The sequence below is a fragment of the Amphiura filiformis genome, chromosome 13, assembly GCF_039555335.1.
Source record: "Amphiura filiformis chromosome 13, Afil_fr2py, whole genome shotgun sequence".
In the NCBI taxonomy this organism is placed as follows: domain Eukaryota; kingdom Metazoa; phylum Echinodermata; class Ophiuroidea; order Amphilepidida; family Amphiuridae; genus Amphiura; species Amphiura filiformis.
The window spans coordinates 29,920,729-29,934,772 of record NC_092640.1 but is presented as its reverse complement, the minus strand read 5'-3'; the positions used below and the strand labels follow the sequence as shown (position 1 = coordinate 29,934,772).

Sequence of the window (14,044 nt, the reverse complement as noted above, 5' to 3'; positions counted from 1 at the left end):
TAAAACAAAAGAATTTCAACACCTTTTTTGCCAATATCTCAAAATCAATATTAGCGACATCCGACTCATTTCCCTTGATCGTGTCACATATGTTCATTTCTTGACTATCGACTCATGCTCAACCAGTTCCCAAAATTAAAACAAAGGGAACCGGTACAATGTAATGGGAGTGTCATTTGATGAAATGAGGTGATAGATCATGTTGCAAAGCATTCTGGGAAGGGGTAAGATATCTTCTGTGGGTTAGGGTAAAACTAGCTAGGGTAAAACTGGGATCAGAGAAGATATCTTGCCCTTCCCAGAATCCTTTGCAATATGACGCATTACCTCATCATTGCAAATGACACTGCTATTACTTTGTACAGGTTCCTTTTGTTTTCATGTTGAGAATAAACCGGCTAAACATGGGTCGATAGTCAAGAAATATCATGAAAGCAATTTAAATTGAATCTCAACACTACTTGTTTATTTCGCTTACCGGGAGCGCTTTCGAGGAAATAAACAAGTAGTGTTGAAGTTTAATTTAAATTACTTTCATTTTAGATGAAATAACTGATAATAACGTTCATTATGCTTTTGGCTAAAATGTGCATGTACTGGTAAAACCTTGTAGCTGTGTATTTTATAAGATATACCAGGTTTAATCAAAACAATTTGGGAATTGTGGGTTTATTTTTGCAGATTGACATACAAGGTTTTGATAGTATGAAAACTGACTTGCTAGCTACAAAATCAGAAGGGAAAAAACATTGTACCAAAAAGACAAGGTTTTGTCATCTCAGCAACATTTTGCTTTAATAGTTTAGTTTATTATTAGCCATCATTGTTTTGAGTCAATTTGTGATTTGATATGCAGGCTAGTTCCACTTCGAGGCATCAACTTGCATGATGTCTATGAGATGATATCAATCATATCATTAACATATACCTCACTGAAAGTGACACTGGTAGGCATATAGGCATATTCCAGTTGAAATCCATACACCCCCTATGGAAGACACGACTTTAATCTCCCAAACAGGGGGTGTCAATTTCAGGTGAACCCATTTGAAATCTACACTCCCTGTGTGAAAGATTAAGGTCATGTCTTCCACAGGGGGTGTATGGATTTCAACTGGAATAGCTCATTGACTGAATAGATTATGGAAGTAAGGGACTGTTCACAAACACTTGTAAGGGGGGCCTGATGCAAAAAAGGGGGCCCTGAAAAATGTTGACCCTCCTAAGGGGGGGGGGCCTGAAAAAAATGACCACAAATTTTCCTGGAAAAATTGAGTTTATATGCTTTTCTATGGGGTTGACCCATAATTTTCATGTCAAAAAGGGGGGCCCTGAAATTTTTGAGGTCTGTAAAGGGGGGCCCAAAATTTTTTTGTGATGAAATTTTTTTGCATCAGGCCCCCACTTACAAGTGTTTGTGAACGGTCCCTAAGCTTGCTCTCCAAATATTTTCATTTCGGTCAGCCATTCGGTTACCAAAAACTGACCTGAAACTTTTCCTCTTTTCAGCTTATTTCCTCCTTTTGTATTCCTGAAATGTATGTGTTTTCTTTTATTTTCAGCCCAATTTGAGCCATTTCTCCCTAATTTTCAGTGTTTATTGAGCATTTTCAGCTTTTTTTCTTTTTTTTTATAAAGACCCTGTTTTAGGTCTGATTCAACATACACCCCCAACGTAGGACATACATGTATATTATGTGCCATTTCATTCTTAAAACCATATAACTGCACCACAAAATATTATTTTTATTAATTTTAATTAGGCACTAAATTAAGAAATTGGCAATATATTTCTTTAAATTCACAAATTTCAGTAAAAATAAACCACCTGGTACTATGCCCAGATGTAAATTGCACCTTCTCACCTATGATCAGCTTGTAATACTACTAGCACTATGGACCACAATAGCCTCATCCCAATGGCATAGTTCAATAACCTCAATTAAACTATCACAGTGCAAAATTTGACCTTCAGTTCCAGAGTATGAGTTTTTGTACTCAAAATTCCAAAGGTCATGCAATTAATGTACTAAATGTATTGGGGTTAAAGAACTGTGCCCTGATAGATGAGGATGTTGTGGATCCTAGTGTAGGCGGTACTCGTAACATAAGTTCAAATTAGTATTCTTCAAGCACTATTTGGTATTGCCTGTGCTTTTTGCCAAATGTTAAGGGATCTAGAATGAGCGTTTATGGCGTTTCGACAGTATTTTTTGTGGGACATGAGAGCACCTCAGACGTATCGAATTGCAATCGAATATGAAGCATGTCTTTCTAATATCAAATAATTTTCATTTTTTGAAATTCACGATATACATGTAGTACAAATTTTATGACAAATTATTAAAATTTGATATTTTCAAATTTTGATATATAACAGTCCTCGAAATAAATTTTATAAATCTAATGATATATTCTTAAAGTGTATGTAGCTGGGAGGAAAAGCCGACGATCAATTGAAAATTTTGACCTTTTATATTGAAGATATGGATTTTTTCCCAAAAGACCTATTTTTTGTGTGTTTTGGGAAAAAATCCATATCTTCAATCTGAAAAGGTCAAAATTTTCAATTGATAGTCGGCTTTTCATCCCACCTACATACACTTTAAGTATAAATTGAATCAGATTTATAAAGTTTACTTCAAGTACTGTTAAATATCAAAAATATCAATTTTTAATCATTTGCCATAAAATGTGTATTACATTGCGAATTTCAAAAAATCAAAATTATTTGATATCAGAAGGACATTCTTTGTATTCAGAATGCAGTTCGATATGTCTGATGTGCTCTAATGTCCCACAATAAATACTGTCCAAACGTTCATACCCCATCCCTTAATATTACCCTATTCATAATTGTGTAGCATCTCTGCAATGAGGTAGTGCAGTCAGTGATGGGTATCGCATATACAGTACATTGTACAGCTGGTTGTTTAGCTCATAACAAAGGCAATTATAATTGCTACAAGGCCAAAAAAAAGGTTTGTCTCAAAGCTTGTGCGTGCATTTGTAAATTATGCGATTAAAAAAAAAAAAAGAAATGCAGATTTTTTTTTTATTTCATTAATTTTTTTTTTAAGTTTAACAGAAAAATTTGGCGAAAATCAGGGTTTTTTTTCTAAAAATAACATAAAAATACCAAGTCAGGAATTTAAAAAAATTGCATTTCGCATTTGTTTTCAAACCACTATTCATCACTCATCATTTCTTGCCTCTATAATTACATGTACTGTAGGCTACATGGTTTGTTTTTTAAAAGGAGTTGTTAGTTCTTTTTTTTTTTTCATTTTATTCATATTTTTCTTAAGAGTCCTGTTGTATGCATATGTTTTTTTTCTTTAACAATGTCATTTCAAAATGGCCAAAACAGTTGAAAAGACCTTTTTAATTGCTCACATAATTTGTGTGATATTTACCACGAAGGTTCAAATCTGAATGTTTTTCCATCGGAGCTTTATTTGATAATGATATAGCAAGCAGGCATGCCTACAGTATGTTTCTATGTTCCGACTGAGAAGAACAAACCATGAAATATCAGCTGGATACATGTATGTGTTTCTATAATTTGACATTAAAATACCTGACATTACTTACTCCTGGGGAGGGTGCTCCGTGCAAATGACCATACAGGGATGCGACACAAACATGGACTGCATTGTGGGCCATTGGATATATAAATGACAATGACCCCTTTCTCTAGGCTAATTTTGGTATCATTTTTTTCTGAAAAATAGCCCAATTTTGTGTAAAAAGTTTTTGGAATGTTGTTTAATCCAAATTTATTGAAAAATTGATTTATTGATAGGTCTATTTTCAGATTCTGATCAACACCTCCCTTCCTATACCAAACCTGAGTATCACTCCCCCCCCCCCTCATGCTTACCTAATACATGAGTTTGACCATCCAATTTTTGTGGAATTTATATTTTGTACTCTGTCATATTTGAAACTTTTTCTCCAATAGATGGTGAAGCAGCAGAAAAAGGTAGTTCACAGCATCTTGCGAATGGTAGTGAGCTTTAGCAAAAATTGCATTGCTCAATTCATAGCGAGCGTGTAGTAGAATTCAAATATCACAGATATACTTTTGTAGGTCCTGTGGTTCTTGAGTTATGTTGTAAAGAGGCCTGAAACAACAACACTTTTGTAAAACGACGTAACTCATTAACAACAATAAATTAAGCAAGTTTTCAAAGTATATGATTTGTAGAATGAACTTTTGCAAAACACCAACGTGTTATTTTTCAATAATATATTGATTCAGATAATGAAAATCAATTTTTCTTTGGCTGCTTCAACCAACAATACCTCGTATACCCTTAATATTCACATCAGGAATTATGACCTTTCTTTGTCTTGCTCAGCCTTGCAGTCACTATCATTTTGATAGTAATCTGTTTTTCAGAGCTAAAAATAAATAAAACAGAGACGGTATTGATCAATCATTTTATTCAAAAGTACAACCTGATGTATACTGCTTTTGTTTTGTGATACAAATTATATGAAACTGATTATGGTATGTTCACATCAATAATATTTATTCAGAAGGCTAGCTGCTACTTACAAATATAATAATGATTTAAATCCACTAATATGAATAAGGCAGGGTACCTGCAATAATTTGCACAAAAAAAATGTTGGTGTTTTTAATATGCAAAGTGCATAATTTGTGTTCATGTCATACTCTATTAATGATTTCAAAATGGATACAAATTCAATGCTGGCTCTCTTATATCCGGGTAGTGAAATCTCGGTCGAGTACCCGCAAACTCGACCGAAAATCCCTGCTTTATTAACCACTAAATAGTCTGAAGAAAGACCTCCCATTATAGCTATACATGTATTCTGTTTTTGTTTGTTTTTTGTTCTCTTTTAAATACAAGTGATAGCTAATCAACTATGATCTTTTTTTTAATTTATTTATAACATTCGGCCCAAGCCAGGCTAAGCACAGTAGTGCTCAGAGGCTACTAAATTTAAGGGATGCCATCCGGATATAATGGGACAGGGATATGGGAAGAAGCCAGATTTTAGATACAGGAGGAAAACCGGAGCACCCGCAGAAAAATCTGCGATGGTGAGCAAAAGCACACTTTTTTATTTTAATTTTTTTTGAAAAATCCCAATAAGAATTAAAATACAGGTGGGGTGACAGGAAACTCTATACTTTGATCATCTGATAGTGCAGCTATTCAATATAATTTGTACAAAATATTTCTGATAATTCCTCATTATGTGCTCAATTATATATTCATACCATGTTTTTGTTGTTTTATGTCTCTACAGAATGTAATATGTGGCTACAAACTTGGATATAGTCTAAGCTGTCAAGAAGTGGTATACTCCTATGATCCACATGAGTACAGGGTAAATAGAATTGAAATATATTTAAAAATTTTCTTCTTGAAAGCCTACATGTATAATGGAAATATTGAAGATTTACATCAAACTGGATCTCTGTCTTACATATATAGGCTACATCACATTGACATCAATTGTGACACAATCTGGTCCATGGAGGCGGCAAACTTGAAATTGAGATCTGTCTTACATATATAGGCTACATCACATTGACATCAATTGTGACACAAAAACTGGTCCATGGAGGCGGCAAACTTGAAATTGAGATCTGTCTTACATATACATGTATAGGCTACATCACATTGACATCAATTGTGACACAATCTGGTCCATGGAGGCGGCACATTTGAAATTGAGATAAAGGCAAAAATATGGGGTAAAAACAATAAAATACATAAGAAAATAGACATCACAAAACTTCATAACTTAACAACCGAGTATGCTAGAACTTTGGTGTTTTCAGTGTGCGATAGCCTAATTAATAATCAATGTTTATAAGGTAATAATTATTGTTACTCAATTTTCAAAAGTGCCTCCTTTTGGCCTCCATGAACCAGATCATGTCACAATTGACTATGTCATATTCAAATTTGGGAGCGATTGCCGAATAGGGTGCAACTCTACTAGTCTTATTACAAGACTGCCCTACCCCAACCCTAAACCCTAACCCTAAACTCCGTAAATGAGGACTGGACTCAAGTCTAGCCAGTTGCACCCTATTTGGTAATTGTACCCAAATTTGTTTCTAGCTACAGTACATGCAATAAACTTTCAACAGCGAAAATCGGATGACAAATAAAGTTTTTAGGGCCTGTGACATGGGCATAATTTATACATGTATAGTATTGAACAATGTACCCTGTCCCTATTGGACCTATATCAATTTCATATATGGCATTGTCTTTTTTAAAGACAGTTCTTGTTTAATTAGCACTCCATCTATCTAAAGGGCACATTATAAATTAAAGGCATGTACTGAAGTCTTTCTATCTGCCATCTTAATTGTGGTGGTCCACTTTGTTATGGTTGGAGATTCTGACCTTAATCACAAGGAAATTTTAATCATATTTCAAATAAAAAACCAGATTGAGACGCATGAACTGAACTCAATTTGTAATTTTTAATGTGAAAATATTAAAAAGCCACGCATAACTAAAGATTAATTTGCACACATCCAAGGCAAAGACATTCAATAATTTCAGCTGGCGAGAAAAGAACAAACTTGCAGCTTGAAAAGGCAACCCAATTTCATTTTTAAGGTAGAGGAAAAATAAATATTTTTATTTAATAAACATTAATATGCATGTAACAAAAGGTTGTGCCCTGATTAGAAAAATATGATGACAATGTCTTCCAACTTCAAATATATGACTTAGGGAGTGTTCACAAACACTTGTTAGGGGGGCCTGATGCAAAAAGGGAGGGCCCTGCAAAATTTTGACCCTCCTAAGGGGGGGGTCTGAAAAAAATGACCACAAATTTTCCTGGGAAAATTTAGTTTATATGCTTTTCTATGGGGTTGACCCATAATTTTCATGTCAAAAAGGGGGGCCCTAAAATTTTTGAAGTCTGTAAAGGGGGGTACCCCGAAAAATATTCACGATGAAATTTGTTTGCATCAGGCCCCCTCCCAACAAGTGTTTGTGGACGGTCCCTTATCACTGAATGTGGTCTGCTATATTGTAGATGCATGCATGTATGAAATTAGTAATTAATTCAGTAGGATTTGAACTTGAAAATGAGCTCCTTAACTGAAAATAATAAACATCTAAAAAATTGCCAGCTTCCTTTAAAAAAGGCATGAATAACAAACTGTCTAAGTCGATTATTTGGCACAAACAAACAATATTGTGATAATTAACTTTGGTTTTTTACTTGGTTTATATAAAGTGACAGAATCTTCAGAATTTCGGCATTTAAAATGGGGAAAACCCTGTTCTAATAGCCCGACTGAGCCAGAATTTGCCTTTTGGAGATTTTTTTTAATTCAGCTAAAATCATGTAACATCGGCCATTTTGGGGCCAAAATTGGATTTATTTTGGCTGACATTTCCAGAAAATATGTTTGCAAAAATTTTCAGATTTTTTTTTTTTCAGATTTGTCAGATTTTGGTGATATTTTTGGGTAATTTTAGCCCTATTTTATAGGTCAGCCCGCCCATAGAACATGTTTATATTTTCATTGCATAATGGGAAAAAGTATAGGATAAATGAATAAGTTTATATAAATAAATGCAAAAGACATATAAATAAATGCATCTTTTAAGAAAATACTAATAAACCAGTGAATTAAATGTAAAAAGTATTACACACACTTTGTTTTAATAAGATAATTTCACTCCTCAAATAAATCAAACAAGAAATGTCTTTAAAAAAGACAATGCCTCAAGAGATTCCAGCAGGCACCATTTGTTATTAGCTTTTAAGAGATACTTGAAATGCTAGCTTTAAGCCATCTTGCAATGGTAATAATTCTGATGTATTTAATGCAGGAATACCTGCATGCCGGGTGGTAGTCCGAATAATCAGTCCCAAAACAAAATATTTACTGACATGATCGATGTACCCTGCATTTTTCAATATATTGATGCTGTAGCCTTCGTACAGAGTGAAGAAGGCTACACACAAGGAAACTAGGGTATAATCACGTATCATGTGCCATGGATGCGTATAGATAATAGAGGGCCTCCTTCAACTTGTGACCACAGAAATAGCTTAATAACTGTGTAGGAAATACAAATAAAATTGAAATTTGGACACCAGAAACTTCAGGTTGAAAGTCAAAAAGTGTCAATTGGTACACCTTGATACAGATGTTATCATACAGTGATATGATTTTTTCAAATAAAATCTCTTTTCTGTAAAATTGATTGCTGTGCTGAAAAATGTTGCATAATGGGTACTTGCTTTTTTGTACAGTAATTCATTGTAAGGTACCGTCAATGATGGTCACAGAATTTGGCAAAATACATTTGCCCATAGCTTTGCTAATTATTTTCCTACAGACATGGTTGACCCCTCTTTTTAAAAATTAAATAATCACCTTTCTAAACAAAACAATTTCAATGTGAAATATCGTACTTGCAGGGTTGTCACCAGGACCAAAAAAGTACTAAAAGGACTAGGCAAAAAACCCCTATTTTTCTAATAATTTATCCCAAGCGTCATTTATGTCGACAAATTGTTTGCAAATTGCAAATCCACAGTAGGGTTGCAAATATACCATATGTCACTCGGAGTGCGACAATTTGTACAGATAAATTTATCACAGGTATTTTTCTATTAATTTGACTATTCGTCTGCATATTACCAAATATAACCCATTTTGGGCTACCGTTTTTCCGCGAAGGTCATTTATGTCGACAAATTGTTCACAAATCCACAGTAGGGTTGCAAATATACCATATGTCACTCGTAATGCGACAATTTGTACAGATAAATTTATCACAGGTATATTTCTATTAATTTGGCCATTCGTCTGCATATGACCAAAAATAACGCATTTTGGGCCACCGTTTCTCCGCGAACATCATTATGTCGACAAATTGTTCACAGGGTTGCAAATATACTATACGTCACTCAGAGTGCGACAATGTGTACAGATAAATTTATCACAGGTATTTTTCTATTAATTTGACCATTCGTCTGCATATTATGCAATGTAACCCATTTTGGGCTACCGTTTCTCCGGGAAGGTCAATTATGTCGACAAATTGTTCGCAAAACCACCGGTTACTTTTAAGGATATTAATACATGGCATAAAATGTGACAATTTATCAAAATAATTTTATAATGAACGCTTTTATGGATATTTGCCAATACAATATACCGTACATCTGACATGCGCTACCGTTTCTCCGGGAAGGTCATTTATGTCGACAAATTGTTCGCAAATCCACGGTTACTTTTAAGGATATTAATACATGGCATAAAATGTGACAATTTATCAAAATAATTTTATAATGAACGCTTTTATGGATATTTGCCAATACAATATACCGTACATCTGACATGGGCTACCGTTTCTCCGGGAAGGTCATTTATGTCGACAAATTGTTCGCAAATCCACCGGTTACTTTTAAGGATATTAATACATGGCATAAAATGTGACAATTTATCAAAATAATTTTATAATGAACGCTTTTATGGATATTTGCCAATACAATATACCGTACATCTGACATGGGCTACCGTTTCTCCGGGAAGGTCATTTATGTCGACAAATTGTTCGCAAATCCACCGGTTACTTTTAAGGATATTAATACATGGCATAAAATGTGACAATTTATCAAAATAATTTTATAATGAACGCTTTTATGGATATATGCCAATACAATATACCGTACATCTGACATGGGCTACCGTTTCTCCGGGAAGGTCATTTATGTCGACAAATTGTTCGCAAATCAAACTGCATCACTTTTAAGGATATTAATACATGGCATAAAATGTGACAATTTATCAAAATAATTTTATAATGAACGCTTTTATGGATATTTGCCAATACAATATACCGTACATCTGACATGTACATGGTATATATGTAGGTATGCTAGGTGAATTCAAATTTGCCATCAAACTGCATCATTTTATATATCAAATTAAAGCTCTTGAGTAAACAAAGCCAAAACTGAAAATCTTTTTTTCATAGCACTTTCCGTAGCAAAGTTACATCTTGTCAAAGATTGACTTTCATCAAAAAGATTCAGCTAGCAAAATTCCCCAATAACGGCATTTCGGGGGTGTTTCTAGATCTTAGTCTCATTATGATAGCAGCTTTTTTTTTTTGGAACTGCTATCAAAATCCCTCTAAAATTCCATGTGCGATTGTCTTATCACCATAAAAATCATATATTTGGGTCAAGTGAAGTATAGAAAACATATTTATGTAGGTTTCCTTCTTGCCAGTTGTTTTAAATTTCTATGTAAATATGCATTGACATTGTCGGTAATTTGGCTGACTAGCAAATGTGTTAACTAAGGTTTGCCTGGGATGAGTACATCATCAGGTTGTAGTAAGCTACAAATTTCAATGTTTGAGAACTTGTTCTCATTGCTTACCTGTGTTTTCACATCATATTTTGTGGTCAAAATGATTACAAATGTGTAATTTGCAATCATTTTCGACGGCTAAGTAAGATGGCCTTGAACAGGGATCTCTGATTTGAATGCACACTAACCAGGGCCGTGACACCCGTATTCAATCCCTGTATATCAGTAAGCTTAAAGACGAAATACCGAGGGGAAACTGGGGAAAAGTGGAACTTTTTTTTTTGTCCAGCCCAAACATGATTACGAAGCAAGGCAAGGCAAAACTTAAGGTTTACAAGATACATATTTGGTGCATACGCACCGATATGAACCTCGCCCCAATCAGGCCGTCTTCACGTACTAGGGGTAAAGTTTGACATATCAGATATCCCACGACTCTGTGGTATATTTGGTTAACAAGATAGAGGGTTAAATGCACAAAGTGCTATATCTCATTAACCAATGATCCTACAGAGATGTGAGCACTGACTTTTTTGTTCTTTATGACCCGAGGAAAAGTTTGACATATCGCACGACTCTGTGGGATATTTGGTTAAAAAGATAGATTGTTAAGTACACAAAGTACAAAAAATTGACTATATCTCATTTACCAATGATCCTACAGAGATGTGACCACTAACTTTTTTGTTCTTTATGACCAGAGGAAAAGTTTGACATATCGCACGACTCTGTGGGATATTTGGGTAAAAAGATAGAGGGTTTGGTGCATAAAGTACAAAAAAGTGACTATATCTCATTAACCAATGATCCAACAGAGATGTGACCACTGACTTTTTTGTTCCTTATGACCAGAGGAAAAGTTTGACATATCGCACAACTCTGTGGGATATTTGGTTAAAAAGATAGAGGGTTAAGTACACAAAGTACAAAAAGTGACTATATCTCATTAACCAATGATCCTACAGAGATGTGACCACTGACTTTTTCGTTCTTTATGACCAGAGGAAAAGTTTGACATATCGCACGACTCTGTGGGATATTTGGTTAAAAAGATAGAGGGTTTGGTGCATAAAGTACAAAAAGTGACTATATCTCATTAACCAATGATCCTACAGAGATGTGACCACTGACTTTTTTGTTCCTTATGACCAGAGGAAAAGTTTGACATATCGCACAACTCTGTGGGATATTTGGTTAAAAAGATAGAGGGTTAAGTACACAAAGTACAAAAAGTCACTATATCTCATTAACCAATGATCCTACAGAGACGTGACCACTGACTTTTTCGTTCTTTATGACCAGAGGAAAAGTTTGACATATCGCACGACTCTGTGGGATATTTGGTTAAAAAGATAGAGGGGTAAGTACACAAAGTACAACAAAGTGACTATATCTCATTAACCAATGATCCTACAGAGATGTGACCACTGACTTTTTGTTCTTTATGACCAGAGGAAAAGTTTGACATATCGCACGACTCTGTGGGATATTTGGTTAAAAAGATAGAGGGGTTGGTGCATAAAGTACAAAAAGTGACTATATCTCATTAACCAATGATCCTACAGAGATGTGACCACTGACTTTTTGTTCCTTATGACCAGAGGAAAAGTTTGACATATCGCACAACTCTGTGGGATATTTGGTTAAAAAGATAAAGGGTTAAGTACACAAAGTACAAAAAGTCACTATATCTCATTAACCAATGATCCTACAGAGATGTGACCACTGACTTTTTCGTTCTTTATGACCAGAGGAAAAGTTTGACATATCGCACGACTCTGTGGGATATTTGGTTAAAAGATAGAGGGTAAGTACACAAAGTACAAAAAAGTGACTATATCTCATTAACCAATGATCCTACAGAGATGTGACCACTGACTTTTTTGTTCTTTATGACCAGAGGAAAAGTTTGACATATCGCACGACTCTGTGGGATATTTGGTTAAAAAGATAGAGGTGAAGTACACAAAGTACAAAAAAGGATGCAGCCAAAGATTGTAGTCACCTGCTCCGCAGCCGACTGATGATTCTGCTTTGCCCCGTGTTCCACTTTGCCCTGATCTCCCCTAAATATTCGTATCAGGCTGAACTATTTAGGTACCGTTCACAAAAAAATTCGACATTTTTGTAAGACGGGGGGTGCAGGCCCTTTAAATATCTCTAAAATCCTTCACAGATACCTTATTTCAGATTAACTTCTTTAAAACAATAAACACTTTACACATTCACAGCTTTATATTCTTTTCAAGTCCAGAATCAAGTAAAACATTATTTAAAATCACTCTTCAAGGCAAACATTTTACTACAACCCCGTATAAAGAATTTATGACCGTCCCTGCCATTTTTTTTTTTTTTTTCTAATGCATAATTCATTAGCCCGACATGCAGACACATTGAGCACTTTGTACCGTAAAAACTTCGTGGCAACATGGAAAACGAGCCCAAACCTGAGTGACAGAATGATTTGTCATGGCAATCCGGCTATTATTTCGCCCAATAGTCGTGTTTCAAGTTCCAATTCGAATACATACTGCTTTCGGCAGAATAATTTAATCGATCAGGGGAAGAAAAAAACACTGTTCTACGGGCCAACCAACCCAGATTTTGCATTTTGTGGATTTTAAATATTTTTAGCTGTATGAAATTACAGCTGTTTTTTGGCCAAAGTTGGCTGCTTTTGACAAAATTTAGCCTCTTCCAAACAAACCCTAGCTTCATGGCAATTTGTTTGGGTTTTTGTTGCTTAATTACATATTATTGTTTATCAGTAATAGAAAATTAATAGTTAATTCAGAATTATTAGTAATAGTAATATAAATTTGTATCAATATTAATAATCTTAATGTGTGTTTTAATATTTCACAGATTGCCAAAGCTTTATGGTGGTTCTACTTCTCCAAATGCTTTGAAATGTTAGACACTCTCATCTTTATTTTACGCAAGAAAAACAGCCAGTTGACCTTTCTGCATGTCTATCACCATGCCTCTATGTTTGCACTCTGGTGGATTGGAATGAAATGGGTGGCTGGTGGACAATGTGAGTAATTCATTCAATCTTTTGAGCATAGACAGAAACAGGGCAGGATTTACCTTTTGCCTAAACAAATTGGGCATGCACGTATTTTTTTTGGGGGGCTTTGTGGGTGCCAGCACCCGGGGGGTAAAAGCAGGGGCGGCCAAAATGAAGGGCGGTGGAAGAAGAAGGCGGCAAAAACAGGGCGGCAAAAACGAAGGCGGCAAAAAGAATTAGTAAATAAAAAAGGGCGGCAAAATTTGATAAAGCCTAAAAAATTGTGAAAAAATGGTACTACATCAAAATGTGCTGCTTTTAGGGCGCTAGCGCCTGAAACCGTTTTTTTTTTTTTTTTTTCACTTTTTCAAACGACCGAGAAAAAAATTGGGTCAACCTTTTCGGGCTTTTGAGGAAGGGGCGGCAAAATTGAATTTTCTTCAGCCCCCCGGGGTTGGGGCGGCCATGGTACGCCACTGTTGGGCACCATATGATGCCATACAATTTGATTTGATTAAGTTCTGTTACAACCTGGAGCAGGAGTAAATATCAAAGAGAAGGAAGCTATAATTATTTTTTGAGCAATTTCTACACAAAACCTGACAGAATTCATGGAGTGCTCTCGTCTGTGCGTAGCCTCATCTAGGGCACAAGGGGAGGGGGATTTGAAAATGTATAGA

At 35.1% G+C, this 14,044-nt stretch overlaps 1 protein-coding gene across 1 annotated transcript in view; it reads left to right on the top strand.

Moving 5' to 3' along the window:
- LOC140168218 (very long chain fatty acid elongase 4-like) overlaps positions 1 to 14,044 on the top strand; it is a 40,528-nt gene that overhangs the window by 23,186 nt on the left and 3,298 nt on the right. Inside the window, exons 4-5 of the mRNA XM_072191556.1 lie at positions 5,287 to 5,367; positions 13,220 to 13,391. Of these exons, the coding sequence (XP_072047657.1) occupies positions 5,287 to 5,367; positions 13,220 to 13,391 (253 nt within the window). The remainder of the gene's footprint in view (positions 1 to 5,286; positions 5,368 to 13,219; positions 13,392 to 14,044) is intronic.